Source organism: Cavia porcellus, unplaced genomic scaffold, assembly GCF_034190915.1.
Source record: "Cavia porcellus strain 051 isolate PalLab524CR breed Dunkin Hartley unplaced genomic scaffold, mCavPor4.1 scaffold_4, whole genome shotgun sequence".
NCBI classification, from domain to species: Eukaryota; Metazoa; Chordata; class Mammalia; order Rodentia; family Caviidae; genus Cavia; species Cavia porcellus.
Genome location: NW_026947487.1, coordinates 98,963,941 through 98,984,125, shown reverse-complemented (window position 1 = coordinate 98,984,125; position 20,185 = coordinate 98,963,941). Strand labels below are relative to the sequence as shown.

The 20,185-nt window shown below is 35.1% G+C and overlaps 1 protein-coding gene across 5 annotated transcripts in view; it reads left to right on the top strand.

Annotated features, from left to right (window-relative positions):
* Terb1 (telomere repeat binding bouquet formation protein 1) overlaps nucleotides 1-19,850 on the top strand; it is a 45,116-nt gene extending 25,266 nt beyond the window's left edge. For all 5 annotated transcript variants that reach the window (XM_063247462.1, XM_063247464.1, XM_063247463.1 and 2 more), the window contains 7 exons: nucleotides 908-1,068; nucleotides 6,510-6,853; nucleotides 9,240-9,304; nucleotides 9,596-9,691; nucleotides 14,688-14,837; nucleotides 15,106-15,165; nucleotides 18,896-19,850. In XM_063247462.1, coding sequence (XP_063103532.1) covers nucleotides 908-1,068; nucleotides 6,510-6,853; nucleotides 9,240-9,304; nucleotides 9,596-9,691; nucleotides 14,688-14,837; nucleotides 15,106-15,165; nucleotides 18,896-19,200 — 1,181 coding nt within the window. In that variant the 3' untranslated portion in view covers nucleotides 19,201-19,850. The remainder of the gene's footprint in view (nucleotides 1-907; nucleotides 1,069-6,509; nucleotides 6,854-9,239; nucleotides 9,305-9,595; nucleotides 9,692-14,687; nucleotides 14,838-15,105; nucleotides 15,166-18,895) is intronic.
* Nucleotides 19,851-20,185: the final 335 nt, after the last annotated feature.

Sequence of the window (20,185 nt, the reverse complement as noted above, 5' to 3'; positions counted from 1 at the left end):
AGCAGGCAGTCATGAGTTGGATCCCCGGTACCGATAAAAAAGAAAAAGACAAAAAAAAAAAAAAAAAAAAAAAAAAAAAAGTTCACGTACATCCAGAGCTACATAGCAGATTCAAGGCTTACTTGGACCAGAGTGAGAGCCTATCTCAAAAAGTCAGAACATTTGAATCTTTGGATGAGGAAAAAAAAAAATCAGAACAAACAACAACAAAAAGACACAGGGTTATGAAGAGATGGGCTACGGTGATTGAGAGTTTATAACAAAGGAATCAGACCTAGACTTAGAAATGTCTTTGGAAGAAAGTAAAAAGGCAAAAGAAGGCTATTTATTATGGGTGAGTGATGAGCCTGAGCAGCAGTGAGGAGCAAAGGCTGGTGACAGGAAGGAGCTGGGTGCATTCAGGGAATTGATGACTAATGTGGCAGAAGCACAGAGGGTGTAGCCATTATGAAGATTGTTTTTGTGGAATACAAATTTGGGCAATATATTTTTTAAAACATTTAAAAGATACAGGAAAGAACCACTTCATGAATACTGTTTTTAAAAATAATTACTTTGTAGCTGAAGATGTTACTGAGTGATAGAGCACATGCTTACCATGTGTGAGTGCCTGGCTTCAATCTCTTGCATTAAAAACAACAAAATACCCTACGTTAAACCAATATCCATATTCCTAAAGGTATTTGTGTGTCCAGAGTAACATTTTCATGTTGTTCTTTTTTCTTGTAATTCTGAAAAGTCTTAATTTATGACTTTTGAGTCCCTGGCCTCTCATTCCTTTGTATTTAGTATACTTAACCTAGATGAATGAAATTTAGACAAGAGGTGAGGTGGGGCAGAGATTGTCCTTAAAATGTTACATTTCTAGTAATGTAAAAACCCATCCTTTTCCCTTCATATTATAAAGCCGAGAAACTGTCTCTAAGTCTAGGAGAGTACTCTTTTGATGAAAATGAAGCAGAACAATTAAAGGATATAAATTTAGCAGAAAAGAATCTTAAAGAGCACCGGAAGACTGCAAAGGAAATCCTGCACAGAATAGACCTGCTTGAAAGAGAAGAAAATAAGGTTGGCTTCTTTGTTTCAAAGAATATAGAACTTTTTTCAGATACTGTTAACATTAGAGGTTAGGGTATAAAATATTTTCTTCTTCCCAAGTTATTTTTTAAAAATGTTTTTAAATGTAAATTTTAGTAGTAATACATGAGAAAACATCTTGGACATAGACAAAAAATATTTGTAAAGCAAAAATTATGAATGAAATGATGTGAAATATAAGAGCTATGAGATCTAGCACTCCCCCTGTCAACCCAACCTCAGATATACACACCCAATAAATACTTGCAGGCATAATCATATGTCACTTGACAGATACATCCTAAGAAATGCATCCACACAACAGCTTCATCATTGTGAGAACAGCAGAATGTCAGTACACCTATACAGTTACTTGATTTGGCCTCTTGATGCAATCAAGACACACAGTAGAGCCAGTTGTGGTGGCGCACACCTATAATTCCAGCACTGGGAGGCTGAGGCAAGAGCACTGCAAGTTAGAGCTCAGCCTGAGTAACCTAGTGAGACCCTGTGAGAATAAAAAATTTAAAAGGGCTGTGGTTGTAGTCAGTGCAAAGGCTCTACATTCAGTGGCCACCCTGAAGAAGAAAAAGGGATGCAGTAAAAAGATGTGTGAGGATGCTGCTGATCTAAAACACCACACTGTTTTATAGTGAATTTGGTTTTTTTAATGAATAGAATATATTCTAAAATTGTCAGAATATGTAAACCAGTGACACAGTCATTTGTTATTATCAAGTACTACATATTACACATAATTGTACCTGCTGTACTTTTTATCTAGCAATACAGTTGGTTCGTTTATGGTGGCATCACTACAAAAACATGAGTAATACATTGCGTTATGATGGGTACAGTGTTACTAGGTAATAGCAATATTTCAACTCATTTATGGAACCACTGTCATATGTAGTCTGTTGTTGACTGAAACATCATTGTGTGGCTCATAACTCTGTGTGTGTGTGTGTGTGTGTGTGTGTGTGTGTGTGTATCTCCATGTGGAGCAGTGGTTACCAGAGGCTGGGGCTAATGGTTGCACAAGGTTGTGAGTGTCCTTAAAGCTACAAAATTGCATATTTAAAAATAGTTAAAATTTTCATGTTATATATATTTTACATCATTGATACTGGTTCAACATATAGTCAATATTGCATTCAACATAACAATTGAACACTGGATTAAAAACTAAGTATTAACCAGTATTTTAGATGTGCTATAAACCAGTACTTTTTATTGATGGATATTTAGGTTATATTTAATATTTAGGTAAGTAGGCTAACCTATTTAGCCTATTTAATATATTTAATACTAGTATAAGCAACTCTAAATTCTTGCTATATGTATATATACTTATGAATATATATGTGAATATATACATTTTGGTAGTGGCTTTATTGAAATATAATTCATATTCCATACCACTTAAAATATATGACTCACTGGTTTTAGTATGCTTAGAAAATTATGCAGCTATCACTGCAATGAGTTTTAGAAATATTCACCACCCCAAGAAACTGCCCTTTTAGCAGTCATCTTCTGTATGCCCCTGGCAATCATTGATCTGTTTCCTGTCTATAAGATTACCTGCTCAGAATTTTTCATAAAAATGGAATCATGTAATATGTGGTCTTTTGTGAGTGACTTTTTCCAGTGTTTTCAAGGTTTGCTGAATTGTATATATTACTACTTCATTCTTTTTTTAAACTAGCACCATTGAGATGTAATTCATATATCATATAATTCACCCACTAGTGGTGTACAATTAAGTGTGTTTAGCAAACTATTTTATGATTCATTTAAATTCTGATATATACATCTATATATATATAAAACATAAAATTTTCCATTTTAACTATTTTTAAATATGCAACTCCATGGCACTAAGAACATTCACAGTATCATGCAACCATTTAACCCTACTCCCTGGCAACCACTAGTCTACTTTTGTTTCTAAATATTTGGAAACAAATATGGAAACAAAATGGAATCAGAACGTACGTAGCGCTGCCAGGCACGTTGGTGCATTCCTGTAATTCCAATACTTTGAAAGGCTGAGGTGGGAGCATGACAAGTTCCAGCCCAGCCCAGGCCACTTAGTGAGAGCCTGTCAAATAAATAAATATATGCGTACATACATACAATTAATTTTTTTTTTTTTTGGTACTGGGTATTGAACTCACAACCTTGCACTTACCAGGCAAGTGCTTGAGTCACTGAGCTAAATTCCCAGCCCACAATTAATTTTTAAAAAGAAAAAAATTTTAAAAGATCTGAGGATGCAGCTCAGTGTGGAGACCTAGAGTTCAGTCCTCAAGGTTGGGGAAAAAACAGTAGCTTTTGGATTTGACTTTTTTTCACTTAGCATAATGTTTTCAATGTTCATCCATGTTGTAGCATGTATCAGAACTTCATTCCTTTTTAAAAAATGGTAAAAATATGTATAAACTTGATCATTTTAACCATGTTTGAATGTATAATCCAATGTTATTAGGGATACTTAAGTATGTGTAAGTCACCCGAACTTTTTGGTCATTCCAAACTGAAACTCTGCACTCACTAAACAGTAACTTCCTATTATCCCTTTCCTTTAATCCCTGTTAACTACTCTTCCACTTTCTGTCTCTACAAATTTGATATTTTAGGGCCTTCCTATAAGTAGTGGTGTAACTTGTCTCTTTGTGTATAGCTTATTTTATTTAGCATAATGTCTTCAAGTTTCATCCTTGTCATAGCAGGTGTGCACAGTTTTTCTGAACCAGCAATCTATCTCTGCCACTGCTAAGATGTTTAAATTCTGAAATTAACTCCTGGAGTTAGCAAAGAACCTCACAGGTTAGGTAGGGCTCAGTCTTACAAGACTGCCCTAACTTTAGTAGTACGTATCAGCAGCCATTTGTATTTCTGACTGATTATAAATTTGGGAGGTCCTCCCTCAACCTCCCTCCCAAGTGCTGGGATTACAGCCCTGCACTACCGTACCCACTTTCAGTCTTTGTTTCTTGTATAGCATTCTGACATCTTTGCTTGGAGTCCTGCAGGGCAGAGACTGTATCAAGGCTGGACTGGCGCCTCCAGCCTTGGGAAGGAAGTACAAGAGGGAGGTCCCTCTGATACCATTTAACTGACTGTTAAGTGAGTTTACATGGAGAATGAGATCTAGTAATCCAGCTGCTTATGAAAGACTTTATTCCAGTCTTGGTCTTACCTACAGCTTCACCCTACCTTCTAGAGCAGTGATGGTGAACTGTTAAAGACAAAGTGCCAAATTACTACCCAAACCCACTTACTTATCACAGTGTGCCAGCGCTGCTATTAAACCTGAACACTGAGGTTGTAGTTTAGAAGAAACAATTCTACATTAACATCTTTTGTCATAAACACACAATAAAAAGCATGCCATAGGTTTCCCAATGCTGTTTTAGAGTTTCTTTGTAACTCCAATTCTTAAACCTTTTGAAGATTTCACAGTGTATTTTAGATAGTTTCTTGTATTCTCCCACTGCCAGCTTTGGATCCACTTTGCCAAATCTAACTAGATTATCATTTACCTCTTTGATTTCCAGTTTTGAAATTTTTGTTGCCTGTATTTTGTCTTCCATTGTTTCTTGTTTTTATGGCTCATGTCCTTTTAAAAGTGTTGATTTAATGGGTTTTATTGAGAGAACCACAATCAGATATGTTTAATTTTTTTTGAGGTGGGGCCTCACTATATAGTTCAACCAGGCCTTTGAAGTCACTGTGTAGCCTAGGCCAGCCTCAAACTCATAATGATCCTATTGCCTCAGCCTCCTGAGTGCTTGGATTACAGGCATGTGCCACCACACCTGCTTGTTTAATTCATTTTTACCTAGAAACTCACCTTTTTATTTCTCAGAGTATTCTGATAGATGTATATACTGGCAGTCTTTCTGATAAATGTTATTTTCAACTTTTAGCCATTAAAGTATTAGTTGATAATGTTAATATCATACACATTTAAAAGTAATCTGTAGGTTTTTTTATAGATGTGCAGTTTTTTTATGAAAGCTACTGTCATATTGTTTCTTCATAGAGATGATACCAATATATACTCTTAACAGCAACATTCATGAATATCTGTTACCTTACTCCCTATTTCTGCCAGTGGGGTATCTGAGAAAGATATCTCTAGGTAGCTTTAATATTAATTTCTTTTATTACATGTATGATAGAGGATTTTTTTTTCACTTAAGAGCTATGTGTATTTCTGTTTTATGAACTGTTTTTTCATCTTGTTGCTCACTTTTCTGTGGTAAAACTTATCCGTAGCCTTATTATTTCATGGTGTTTTGATACCCATTGGTTTTGCTCTTCTCCTTTCTTCCCACTGAGTGAGTCTGTCGTGGTCTCCCAGAGAGATTTTGAAATTGTGTGTTTGTTGGTACATGTGTGCACATGCACTAAGGATTGGACCTAGAGTACTGCGCGTGCTAGGCAAGCTCTTGCTCTTTACTCTTTTTTTTTTTGGTCTTTTTTGAGACAGGGTCTTGCTATGCTTTTCAGACTGGCCTTGAGCATACTTTGTAGCCCAAGCTGGTCTCAAACTCCCAAAGATCCTTCTGCTTTATTTTGCCAAGGGCTGGGATTACAGGCACACTCCACAGCCTGGCTAAGAATTCTACTCTTGAACCACATCCCTTTATTATTTTTATTTTAAGACACAGTTGTGCTAAATTGCCCAGACTGGCCTTGAACTTATATTCTTCGCTCTCAGTCTCCTGAGTTGCTAGGATTACAGGCCCATGCCACCATACCCAGTTCAAAAAAAATGTTTACATGATTAAGTAGTTTTCTTTTATGATTTATTGATTTTAGGTAATATTTGGAAAAGTTTTCCATCTCTTGAGAATATTAAAATATGGTTCCTTTAGAATATATATTTTAAAAATTAAATATTTTGATCTTTTTTCTCATTCATCAACTTAATTTTGATCTTATTTTTATGTAATTATGAGATGCCTACAATATTTTCCCAGATGGCTTCCCACCTGTGCAAACACTATTTATTGAATAAACTCCTTTTTATTCCTAAAGTGTCCTCTTATTAAATGTATCTATCAATGATCATAAGCTTTTTGTATGGTTTTTTTTTTTTTTTTGTCTTTTTCTTTTTTATCGGTACCAGGGATCGAACTCACAACTGCCTGCTTGCAAGGCAGGCACTTATGCCACTGAGCTAAATCCCCAGCCTTTGTATGTTATTTAAAAGAAATATGCTGGGCATTGTAGTGCACGCCTGTAATCCTAGCACTCAGGCAGGAGAGTTGCCATTTGAGGCCAGCCTGGGCTACACAGTGAGTTGTAGGCCAGTTTGAAAATAGTAAGACTGTTTCAGTAAGATACACACAAAAAAATGTAATGTAGATTATAATGAAATGAATTATATTTAAATAATGTATCATTTTTAATTATAGGAAAATATACAAAGAGAAAAATACAAGAATATTTCATCCATGAAAATAAATGTTCAGGATACACTGAAACATCCTGCAGACAATATTGGAGGTACCGCAGCAGAAGAAGATAAAGTTAAAAGCCAGCCTAGACAACTCCGGAGCTCTAAGTCCCATGAAGTCATTTCTAAAGCTTGTGCAAATGATGACCAAGCCAAGACACTGTTAAAGAATACAAATCTAGTCAATGTGTGTCATGCTGACAGTGGACAAAATAAAACTTTGCATAAAGTCACTTCAAGTTGTGATCAAAACCTACATGAAGAAATGACTTTTAACAAAAAGAATTCTGTTTCTCAATCAAGGTGTAGTTTAATACTTGTACATTTATTTACTTATCAAGCACTGTATGCTACTGTATGTGACACTATTAACCACTGAAGATATAAAATGATAAAATTTGGTTTGAGGGGTAGTATAAAGTAGGAAATATTGGCAAAAGAATTTAGATGAGTATATATGGACAAGTTCATCAGGGACCTTGCATATCCTACTCAGGATTTTTGGTTTTAACTCACAGGATAAGGGGAGCCATTGAGTATTTTAAGTTAAAGGACATAATCAAATTTGAGTTTTAGAAAGAACACTCAAAAAAGAAAACCTAAGTGAAGCCCTTTGATCTTGATGGTAATTTTAACTTGATTTTTCAGGGAATTGTATAACAGAGGTATACTTTTGCTACAGCCTTCTTCCCCTGTGGTCTAAGCCTTCTATCCATTACTTCCTCTTCCGTTACAGTTGTTCATACTTCTACCTGTGACAGTTAGGCGTATTTGTCAATTTGATTGGCTTTGAAGCCACCTAGGGGATTAGTGAAGCATACTTTGAGTGTGTCTGTGTGAGTTATGGAAGTGACTTCGGAGTCTATGTCTGGTCCCTGGATCCTTCCCACTTTGGCACTGACCTCTGCTCTGTTTCCTGGCCATCATGAACTAAGCAGCTTCCCTCCTGCACACCCTTCTGTCAGGATACCTCTGCCTTGGAGCTAACTTGACTATTGATTGAATCCCCTGAAACTATGAGCAAAAGTAAACTTCACCTCTTTTAAAGTATGAAAGTTGAATATTTTGTCCCAGAAATAGAAAATCTGACTAATATACTACTTCAACTGTGTTTTTAGTATTATTTTTATCAACTGAGTTGTTGGTACTTACATTTTTAAATGCTTTTTCCTCTGATGGTAGTACCTTCTATAAATAAATATAAAAATGCCTTCTATAAACACAGCTATTGCTTTGTCTATTTTCCAGTGTACAGCTCTTCTTACTGTGTTATCTGTTACTGTGATAGTAATCAAAACTTACATTTATTGATTAAGGATTTATTCATCAGACACAAAAATATATTGGCAATCGTTTTATTTTTTGAAATGTCTTGCTGTGTTGCCTAGATTGGTCTTAAACTTATGGGCTCAGGCAGTTCTCCTGCCTCCTGCTTCCTGAGACTACAGGTCTTTATGCATTACCAGTTGGCCAGCTTAGGAAGGGTTCTTTTTCTTCCCATGGTACTAGATAATGAAGCCAAGGCCCTCACACTGAGCTATAGCCTCAACCCTTTTTATTTTTTATTTTGAGACAGGATCTTGCTAAGTTGCTAAATTGCCCAGGATGGGCTCAAACTTAAGATCTTTCTCTGCCTCAGCCTCCTAGAGAGCTGGGATTACAGATGTATCCCACACCTACTTCAAGATTTTTTAAATGTAGATCCTAAATGATTATCATTAATACTTTGCTTTCCTACCCCTGCATGCTTTTTTTTCTCCCACTGATTTTGTTTCCTTTTTTTCTTTCATTCCTTCTTCCTTCCTTCCTTTTTCTGTTTTGTTTTGTTTTTGGGGATTCAAACTCATGACTTTGTGATTATCAGGCAAGTGCTTGAGCTGCTGAGCTAAATCCCTGGCCTCTTTCTTTCGTCTTTTTATAATGCTTTTCTTCCATGTTTCTACCGGTATCATTACTATTGTTCCTGGAAAATTTATATAACTCCAATTCTAGGAACAAGGCTTTAACTGTTGCAGACCCTACTTTGGAAGAATTTCATAGATGTATTAGCTTTATGTCATTACAGTAAAGATATTTGAGGCAAAATATAGTAGAGGGAATGAGGTGCCATTGCTCTTGGGCCTCTGACAACAGCAGTATATCTTGATGTGAGCACACTACTTGCTTCATGGCCAAGAAACTAGAGGAAAATTGGCCAGGATCTCCTTCAAGGGCACATACCTAGTGACCTAAGGACCTCCTAGAAGATCCCACCTTCTAAAAGCTCACAGACTTTTCCCAAAAGTGCCAACTTGGGGACAAAACCTTTTATATGTGGACTTTTGAGGGATGGTCAACACATCCAAACTATTGCAGTGAATTTTGGGAGAACTTGCTTCCAAGTTCTCTTACCTACCAAGCACCAGAATCACACTGCTTATATAAACAGTTACGCATGCACAGACACACGGCTGTTTTATCTAATACTGAAGATTGAACCTAAGGCTTCACAAGCCACGCAAGTATGCTACCGCTGAGCTACTTGCAAAGTTTCCCAGGCTGTCTTCAAACTTTAGATCCTCCTACCTCAGCTTCTCAAGTAGGAGAAATTACAGGGCTATGCCACCACACCTAGTCCTAAACAGTTTATCTTTACTTTTAGTAATTTGCTGTCTTTTTTAATTGTGATGTTGTTTGTTTCATTTTTTAGTGACCATGCTTTTAAACGTCCAGCTCACATTGTCCAGAATAAAAAGGAGCAGTTACCAGAAATAGGTATAATTCAACATATTCTTTTTTTGTTCTTCAAGAAAACAGGTATTTAGGTGACCAATAAAGCTAAAAGTATACATTGATGTATCTACTCTCTACAGTGTAAGCTCTTTCTGTTGTAAATGGCTCTAGCACTTTTTACTGATGTTCAGAATCTTTGTGTTTTTCTACCAAGATGATCAGATGTGTAGTAATAAGCTAAAATGTATGAAAATATTGAAAGTTAATAAATTTTGTAAATGTTAAGACCATTCTCATTAATGAAAAATTTCACGTTTTCCAATTTTTTTCCAGATCCATTTACATTATGTTCGGACATAATCAATAAAGAAGTTGTCAGTTTTCAATCAACTAACAACTGTTCCAAAATGTTGAATTATAGATGCTCAGGTAAATATTTTTAAGTTGTAATTGTTTTGTAATCAAGGCTTTATATGTTTAGCTAGTATTTTTTTTCTTTTTGTTAGTACATAATTGCATACATCATGGGGAGTTAGTTCATGTATATAATAGGTCTTAATCCTTTTTACTAGAATTAACAGAAGTTCTACCTTTATCACTTAAACTTTATTCTTTTGGAGAAATGACAATCTGGAGCATGAAAGCATTAAAATTAATACCATCTACCTGCATTATATCAAACTCCCAACATTTGTTTACATAATATAGTTAATACCCATTTATCACTTTGTACTGCTGTTAAGTCACAATTAGTGCAATCTGTAGATTTAACTTCACTGAGCAAAATAAACATCTTTCATGTTTTTAGAGATCAAGTAAATAGATACGTATTTATGCTCCAAACAGGCATTAAGTATTAATATCTATTTTTATCTTTATAATAAATGTTTATAATGTTCCATGCCCTATAGTGTTCTACAGTACTTATTCCATCTCTTTTCTTCTTTTATACCCCAGTATTTCTTCTTTGTTAATGTTTACTGGGTTGGGTTTTTTCCTGGTTTTTTAAACTGGGCCTCACTATGTTGCCCAGTCTGGCCTTGAACTCTTCATGAAGCTAAGGCTGGACTGGATGGAACATTGGTACTGCTATCCCAACCTCCTGAGTGCTGGGTTTGCAGGAACCACACACACACACACATACACACACACACACACACACACACACACACACACACACACACATATTTAGCTTGCTCATGCTTACTGTTGCACTCTACTGAGAAAATTAAAGGAACTCCCTCCACATTTAGCTCAGACTATCACTGTTCTTAGCCAGATCTGGTGGCACATGCATATTCCTAGCACTCTGGGAGGCTGAGGCAGGAAGATCATAATTTCTGGCCCAGGGTGAGTAACTTAAAGCAATTTATTGAGATACTTGTTTTAAAATGAAAAGCAATTTTAAAAGGCTAGGCATGTAGCTCAGTTCAAAGACTCTGGAGTGAATCTCCAGTTCTGCCAAAAATAAATAAAAAATAAATAGAAATGAGTATCACTATTTTTCCATTTTTAATTTTTTATTTCATTATTACATGTATGCACTTTATGTAGTTTACAGTCATCTTGGGGAGTAATTACATGTGTTTACCACAGGTTTTTTTTTAAAATCTCCTTGCTTTCCCTTCCTATCCCCTATCCCATTTTTCATTCTTGTTGATATTACTAATCTGAGCACATGTTACGGCATATAATGTTTACATTAATTGAGGTTCCTATACATGGCCTATGTTTATTCTACTTATTTGCCCTTCTCTTACTCCTTACCCCTCATACTTTCCCCTTGGACCACATCCCTAGTGCAAGAGATCTATCTCCTTTTGCCCTTCTATCTATTCTTTAGTTTTTTTTGTTTGTACTTTACTCAAATGAGGGATACCATACAGTATTTAAGCGTCTGTGTCTGGTTTATTTCACTCAACATTATATTTTCCAGGTTCAACCATTTTCCTACCAAATGTGTCATTCTTTATAGCAGAGTGGTATTCCATTATATACAAATACCACATTTTGTTTATCCAGTCATCTGTTGATGGGTATACAGGCTGTCTCCAGGATTTATTTATTATGAGTTGTATTACTATAAACATTGTATCACATTGTATCATGTATCACTATAGTATAATGTCTTAAGCTCTTTAGCGAAGATATGTAGCAGGGAGATTCCTGGGCCATACAAAATTTCTAATTTCAATTCCTTGAGAAATCTTCATACAGATTTCCATAATGGTTGTTCTAGTTTACATTCCCACCAACAAAGAAAAAAGGTTCTTTTTTCACCACAACCTTGCCAGCATTTATTATTGTTTGATTTCTTAATGATTGCCATTTCTTTCTGGGGTAAGATGTTTTAGTTTGTATTTCTCTGATGGCCAGAGATGTTGATTTTTTTCATATATTTGTTGACCATTTGTATTTCTTCACTATGAAGTGTGTTTATTTCTTTCACCTGTTTCTTGCCTGAATCTTTAATTTATGTGGTTTAAGTTTCTTCTGCGTTTTTTGTATATTCTGTGTATTAGTCCTCTGTTTGAAGAGTAGCTGGCAAAAATTTTTCCCATTTTGGAAGTTGTCTCTTTACTGAGTCTTCTTTTCCTGTACAGAAGCTTTTAGTCTGGTATCCCCTGTGTTGGATATAATCTTCCTATTATTTTTTGGGCAATTGGAGTTTTGTTTAGAAAATCTTTTCCTATACTTATGCCATCAAGTGTTTTACTTATTTTATCCTCCAGTAGATACAGTGTTTCTATTTTAATGTTTAGATCATTGATCCATTTTAATTTTAATTTAGCATACGGTATGAGATGAAAGTTCGGTTTCATTCTTGTGCACATAGATAAGCAGTTTTCTAACCCTATTGGCTCTCTTTCCTCTAACATACATTTTTTGCTTTTTTTTTTTGTTACTGGGAATCAAACTCACAACCTCATGCTTGCCAGGCAGGCGCTTACGCCACTGAGCTAAATCCCCAGGCCTATTTTTGGCTCTTTTGTCAAAGATCAAATGACTGATATGTCTAAGTGGAGTTTATTTATCTTTAGTTCTGTTTGATTCATCCATGTATCTGTTCTTATTCCAATATCATGCCATTTTTATTGCTATTGCTTGTAGTATAGCTTGAAATCAGGTATCCCTGTGCCTTTTGTTGCCCAAAATTACTTCACTCTTCTGGGTCTCTTCTGGCTCCATGCTATTTAACCTTAAAGGTTTGTGAAGTGTGATGGCACATACCTTTCATCCCAGTATTCAGAGGCCCAAGGCAGGAGAATCACTGTGAGTTCCAGAGCAGCTAATGCTATGTAGTGAATGCAAGGCCAACCTGAACTATATAGTGAGACTATTTCAAATAAATAAATAAACCAACAAAATAAAAGTCAGTCATTACCAAATTGTTTTTCTTTCTAAAACCAATGATTTTTAAAAAATTCTTACTAGGTCTGGTAGTGCACACCTATAAGCCCAGCACTAAGGAACTCTAGACTGGGAGATTGTGATTTTGAGGGCAGCCTGCACTACATAGGCAGACAGTGAGTTTGAGCCAGCATGGAATACATAGAACAACCTCGTATGGGGGAAAAAAAAAACCTTAGCACTTTAGCATCTCTGTGTCTGTATTGTTGACTACCATTCCTTTGAACTCTTTCTTTCTTGAATCTAAAGCCACAATTTCCAAATAGATCACCCACACCTCAGAGCTCTGCAATGAATTCACAAGGGTACTAAATAGTATTTTAAGTTAAAGAAAATAAATACAACAGTAATGACCATCTTTCAGATAGCACATGAACTCAAGATAGTTCATCATTTCAACATTAGATTATAACACATTCCTCTGAATGCCATGTCTTTTTTTAATTTTTTTGGTACCAGGGATCGAACTCACAGCTTCACATTTATCAAGTAGGAGCTTATGCTGCTGAGCTAAATCCCTGGCTGTCTTTTTTAAATTTTTGATAGACAGGATCTTCTTATATTACCAAGGGTGCCCTTAAACTCCTGAGTCAAGTGATCCTCTGGTTCTTTAGTCTCCAGGGTAGGTAGGACTACAGCCATGTGCCACTGCACCTACCACAATGATGCTGTGTCTTTATAAAGCTGAATTTTTTAGTGATTGTTGCAATAAAAAGCAAGAACTATATACAAATCATTGTGAAACAGAAACGAGGTAGCAGCATCCACTTTCATTCCCAATTTAGAGAAATCATACTGTTTTCAATTCGTGTATAGTGTGTCTGACATTACCCAACTCTACTGATCTATTTTGACATTAAAAAAAAGATGAATGCCTCTTAATATGATGCAGTGAAAAGCACACAGTACTACTTGTGAGGCATTATAGCAGAAACACTTGAACATGAATCTGATCATTCATGCAGATTTAATTACCAGTTTACAGAGTACACACCTCAAGGACTGAGGAAGCAACCGAGTGGTAAAGTACATACTTAATGTATATGAATCTCTGAGTTTAATCACCAGTACTATACACAAGTAAAAAATAAAAACAAAAGAGATATCAACTACACAGGTAATGATGAACTTTGGGTCATGATTTAACCAACCAACTGTAAAAAGAAATTTTGAATTGATGGGGAAATTTGAACACTGAATATTAGATTACACTGATACCTTAATGCAAGCATTTCAGTGTATATATAGTATAGTCAAAATTTGATTAACTATATTATATTAGTTAATAATTAGTGGAGCTGGGAGATGGATATATGGTGGTTTGCATGTTCTGCCCTTTATTCTTATTGTTTACAATTTTCCATTTAAAAATGCTTAAAACCCTATATCTTGTACTCTGAGTAACTAATTTAAATAACAATAACAATACATAATGTATTAGCCATTGTTACTCTTTTATCTTGTTTTGAAATCGTTTTTTAATACAATTTTTAAAAATGCTTAAGCATTAAGATGTGTTATGATGTATACTAATGTGCTATGATTAATGTAAATATTATATACTGTAAATGTGTACTAATTAAAAAATGCTTAAATGATAAAAGATGATTGGCTTTTGTGTGTGTGTGATGCTTAGGGATTGAATCCAGGAACACTCTACCGCTGAGTTATATTCCCACCTTTTTTATTTTGAAACAAGGTCTTGCTTTGATCTTAAGATCCTCCTGCCTCTGTCTCCAGAATAGCTGAAATAACAGGTGTGCAACACTGCACCCAGTTTAGTTACTGTTTTTCTTTATACTATTGCTGTCTGTTCACACCTGTATTCCAGTGTTTGTATTACTATAATGTATTTGTTTTTTTCACTCTTTTGCATGACTTTGAATTTTGTGCAATTTTTATAGTTAAGTTCGTGACTTCAGTTACTATCATGTAGATATTTGTTTTCATAGATTTGTTAGTAGATAATTTATTTTGTAAAATCTATGCATTATTTTAATTTGTTTTCTTTTAGGTTGCATAACATTAGGAAAACCCCTGAATAGCCGAAATTTTACCAAGCTCTTACACTCTTGCCCATACCAGTGTGATCGTCACAAAGTCATTGTGGAAGCTGAAGACAGATATAAAAATGAACTAAGGAAGTCACTTATTTGTAGCAAAAGTAATTAATTCTGCACCTTTAAAACTATAATTATGTCTATAGATCAGTATTAAGTATATTAAAAAATAGTGGTTAAAATAATGTGGAAAGAAAACCTGTCTCTAAGCAACCATTTTAAAATGTACCTAGGAAGCAGATTCAGTCTATGGTGGTTTAAAATTCTTTCCATTTCACCTAAGGCTGCCTAGTTGTGGGGGGTGGGGAGTATTAGACTCATGTAATTGATACACTAATACTTATATTGTTAAATGTTTTCCATATTTTTCAGAAATTCTGCTGACCCCACGTAGAAGACAACTCACTAATAAATCTATCCATGGAGGAATAAGTGAATATACTTAATTTTTAAATAAATTTAAATTTCATACCCCTAAGAAAGAAGACAAGAGCTGAGTGGTTGTTCCCAGTCTCATTTTAATGGATCTTAAAAGAGAACCTATTGTTCTGATAAGGGTTTTCCCTGCTATGTGTAAAGGCACCGTGCCCTTCCCTTCTTCGTTGTGTTTGCTCATCTAGTGCCTACCAGCTAGGGAAGGAACAGGAGAAAACTAACATTAATAAGCACCTGCTACGTGTTAATTGTTTATAGATAGTATTTCCTTTCAGTCTTGTAATAGTAAATATCAGCACCTTAGTTTCAAGTGTGATGAGTCCTTCTCCAAAAGCCTTTGTTCTATCCTTTGGGTCACATTTCTATTTTAAGAATAGAATTATTCTCCTGTGTACAATTGCCTCAGAGAGACTTTGCAGAAGGCTTTTGTTCATAACTCTAGCATTTCACAAGTCAAACTTGATGAGACAAATAGTATAAATCTTAATAACATACCCTGCTTAAAATTCAGAATGCTGCTTTAAAAATTAATTTATGGAAATTTTAGTTTCACTGCAGGGTTAATTAATATTTCTGGTTTGTTTCCATTCCAAATTTATCAAAGAGATATATAGAACATTATTATTTTCTTCAATTCACATCTAGTTAATACCTGCAGGTTAAGATTAAACTGTTGAGTACATTATGTGTCCAAGTATCCCAGAGATTGGTAACATCAGTAGAACCTCTATATTATTTCTTACAGAGACATATGGACTTGGTACATCTAAGAAACATTTTGCCTTATGTAATACTTACTTGGCTATTTTCACTGCCAAAAACTTGAAAGAAATGTCCAATTTACTTTATATATCTGAATCTTTTTCGGGGTTAAAATTTCTACATGTAAATTAAATACAGCACCACTGTGGAGGAGTTCAGGTTTTGAAGTACTATTTCCTGTAGAAGCTACTAGAAATTTTCTTCCATAGAGACATGCTGCACTTTGAAATCTTGTTCTTGAGAAAGACTTGAAATCAAATGAGTATGAGATTTTTTTTCACCATGTCCTCAAAGCAAATATATAACTACTAAAAATATTCTATGTCCATTTACATATCAAAATTTAGAGCCCCATTAAATGGGCATAATTATGGTTAAAGAGCATAATTATGGTTATACATTGATTATGAGTGATCTTAATACTATTAATATTTAGCTTATGAATATCATACATCTAATTTATAGGTTAGAGTTACTTTGGCTACAACCAAATAGTTAATAATTTGACCTGCTTTTTTAGAATTTACAAAGGCATCCTGAAAAAATATAGTCAATGTATAAATTATCCCATTTCATGAAGCTCTGAAGATGATTTTACTATGTAAGTCAATATAGGATTTTTTAGTTGTGTATTTCCTTTCTTGGTCTTAAATATCTTCACAACACACCTCTATTATTTGGCATTTTGCTATTTTTTTCTCTTCATAAATTTCTGTTTTGTGGTTTTACCAGTATTCATTTATTACAGCCTACACTCAAAGTGAGTCCTGGACCACTGCAATGTCCAGGGCTCCTCCTCAGAGCTCTCTGTCAGGGTGGATTGGTAGCTTGAGAGGATTTTTTTGTTTTGTTGTTGTTTTGAGCATCTTAGTATGTGGTGCAGACTGACAGTGAACTCACTTGTGTAACCCAGGCTGCCTTTGAACTCCAGCGGTCCTCCTGCCTCCCAAGTGCTAATTAGGCATACACCACCATGCCTGGCCTTTTGAAAGGATTTGAAAGTAAGAATTTCTGGAATTAGCCGGGCGTGGTGGCTCACGCCTGTAATCCCAGCACTCGGGAGACTGAAGTGGGAGGATTGTTGCGAGTTCGAGACCAGCCTGGGCTACAAAGTGAGCTCAAGGCCAGCCTGAACTGCATAGCGAGACCCCGTCTCAAAAAAAGGACAAAAAATAAATAGAATTTCTGGAATTGAACCCTCCTGTCCATTTTTACTTGCTCTCCCTAATATATACGTTCAATATTCCGAGCAGTAAAGAAGCTAAGGCTTAGCATGCACAGCCATTTCCTTCTTCCAGCCTGCCCAGTACACTGGTGTAGAAGACTTTAAGGATTTGGGCACAGATACAAAATACAGGAATCATAGAGATGGCAGCTAGAATGGAAAAGAATGACTACATGAACAATTCCAGGCCCTTAATACCCCCCCACACACATTTTAGCCTATCTACTCCTGATTATACTGAATTCAAATCATTTAGCAAATGAGGCTAAAAACTATTTCTTGGATAACCTCAGTTTTCTAGTAACCTCAAAAATATCAAGTACTGATGAGTTTTGAGAGAATTTAATCAATAATACAGCAGCACATTGATTAATGAACTTAATTTTTCCTGTGATTCTGGGGAAGATGGCTGTAGTCATGTTCATCACTCAATGCAGGGTTCAGAGTTTGCAAACAGAAGCAAAATTTTGCTGAATGCTTCTTTTTGTGAACCAGATTGTTCACAAATGGAAGCTTTCATGCACTGGAGTATGTATTGCTGTAATTTTTTTCCTCTACAAATATTTAGTGATCACTTCCTTTGAGATACTAATCAAGGTACTGGGAATACAGCAATTAACAAATTAGACCCAAGTTCCTGCCCTCATAGAGCTGGCTTTTGAGTAATACTGTTAAGTAATGATATTTACATTATTTTCCCAGTTTTCTGTTGGTAAGATTTTCTTTTCTATTTTAGAAGGTCTAAACTGTGGCTCTTATATTAGACAGGTGAACAAATAATAGTTCTGGCTTTCAAGGGCAAGATTTTCTGAGAGTGACCAAGGACAACTGTATCCAGTCCTAAAGTAAATAGAACCCTGAAGTGAAAATACAAATTACTACTCCAGCATCTATCTGCAGTGATTTTATGAGTCAACAAGTGAAAAAAAATAAACCTACAGTTTTTCCTAGTAATTATCATCATAAATATTTGCTTATTAACTGGTGTAATCTTTCAAGAAAGTATTGCTCAAAAGCCAGGAAGTCAACCTGGATATAATGGAACATACCTGAAATACCATCACTCTGTAAAGCTGAGGCAGGAGAATCTCAAGTTCAAGCCTGCCTGGGTAATTTAGCAACTTAGTGAGACCCTATCTCAAAATTTAAGAAATTAAAAAAACTGGTAAGAGTGAATGCCCTAGGTTCTATTCCAAATAATTAATATGCACACACACACAAACCCAGATAAACAAAAAATTTTCTTCATCATGTTCCCTGTTTTTTTCTTTTAATCAAACTGAGCACCTATATAGGTAGTGATTGTGTTTTTTAACTTTCAAAAGATCCTTCTTAAAAGTATTAAACCTAATTCTTAGAATAACAAGTGTTAGTATTCTATCTTACGAAGTTAATGGAGCTCTTTGGAAGACTGAATCTGTTAGGTAAGTATTTACAAGAATTTTACATTAACTATGAAATGTTTATAACTTTGTTTCTTGGTTGAAATGTATTAAGGATATCATTATGGTAGGTTAGGTTACAATTTTTTTAAGTTACAATTATTGAAGTCACTTGGTAGCACCTAAATTAATATTAGGTGTTTGCTTTTAAAACTGAAATGGATATGATCAGTATCCCAGCCGTGAAGGTTTCTTACTTTGTAGTTTCTAGTTAGCACTTACTTGGGTCTCACGAACACTTTTCTTCTCTTTTTTTTTAGCAAGTACTAATGTATTCTACAATTTTTATTAATTGCAGAAAACAGAAGAGTTCGTGGGGCTGGGAATTTAACTCAGCGGCATAAGCGCCTGCCTTTCAAGTGTGTGGTCGTGAGTTCAGTCCCTGGTACTGATAAAAAAGAAAAAGACCAAAAAAAAAAAAGAAGAGTTCGTAAAAACTTTACAGAAGAAGAAGTAAATTATCTTTTCCATGGAGTTAACAAAATGGGAAATCATTGGAATTCAATTTTGTGGTCTTTTCCCTTTCAGCAAGGACGGACGGCTGTGGATCTTGCACACAAATACCACAACCTGGTCAAACGCCCGACGTGTGCAGTTCTTTGATTGAAAGAGGCTATCAGTTTTTAGTTTGAGTTCTTAAAAATACAATACCTTGAGCTGAATGTGGTGGCCTGTAATCCAAGCACTCTGGGAGGCTGAGGCAGGAGTTTAGTAATCCAGTAAGACTGTTTCAAAAAAAAAATTTTTTTTTAAAGAAAAGCTAAAAAGGGTTGGGCATGTATCTCAGTAAGAATGCCTTGGATTCAAGCCTCAGTATCACACACACAGAAGTGCTTTGAAAGATAATACATTAATTCTGTATTCTTCTAAGCCCTCATAGGACAGTGACTCTAGAAACAGGAATAATTTCAATTAAATAATTTTTGTGAACTTGGAACTCTTTAAATTATAATAATTTCTAAAAGAATACACTTTAAGCAGATTAGCAAAATTTTCTCTGTAAGGTCAAATATTTAGTAATATTTATTCTTTAAGCTCAGAACATATCTTAGAAGAAAAAATATTCTCAATTTTATTTGGCATTATATTGCAAATGAATATTGTGTGAGCCATTTGGGTATTAATATTTTTGCCTAGTGACAAAGTTCCTCCCGAGGACTCACAATAGTTCCAAGCTGTTCAGCTAAGATCCCCACCCACTAAATCAATGTTTGACATTGTTAATTAAAATATCTCCTCTTCTGAAGGTTAAACGTGAAGTTGCTTTGAATACATCCATATTCTAAGGTCAGTTTTCCTTCTTTTTGGTATAAGCTTTAGCTTTTTACGTGTGTATTATATCTTTCATCCTTCATGCTGATGACTTCTGGTGATTTCAGATTGTAATAGGACAGTGTCATGTACTGGCCACTGTACATACCTGTTTATAAAATGTGTCCAAAGAAAAATATGATCCTAAGACATGGGTCCTCCATATGGGTCAGCTTCTTTGCTAGGTCCAAAGAGAGTTTGTAGACCTAAGACACTTCTTGGCATTCTACATGATTATCGCTAATACAGATACAAGTCTTCTATTTTTCTTTTCAAA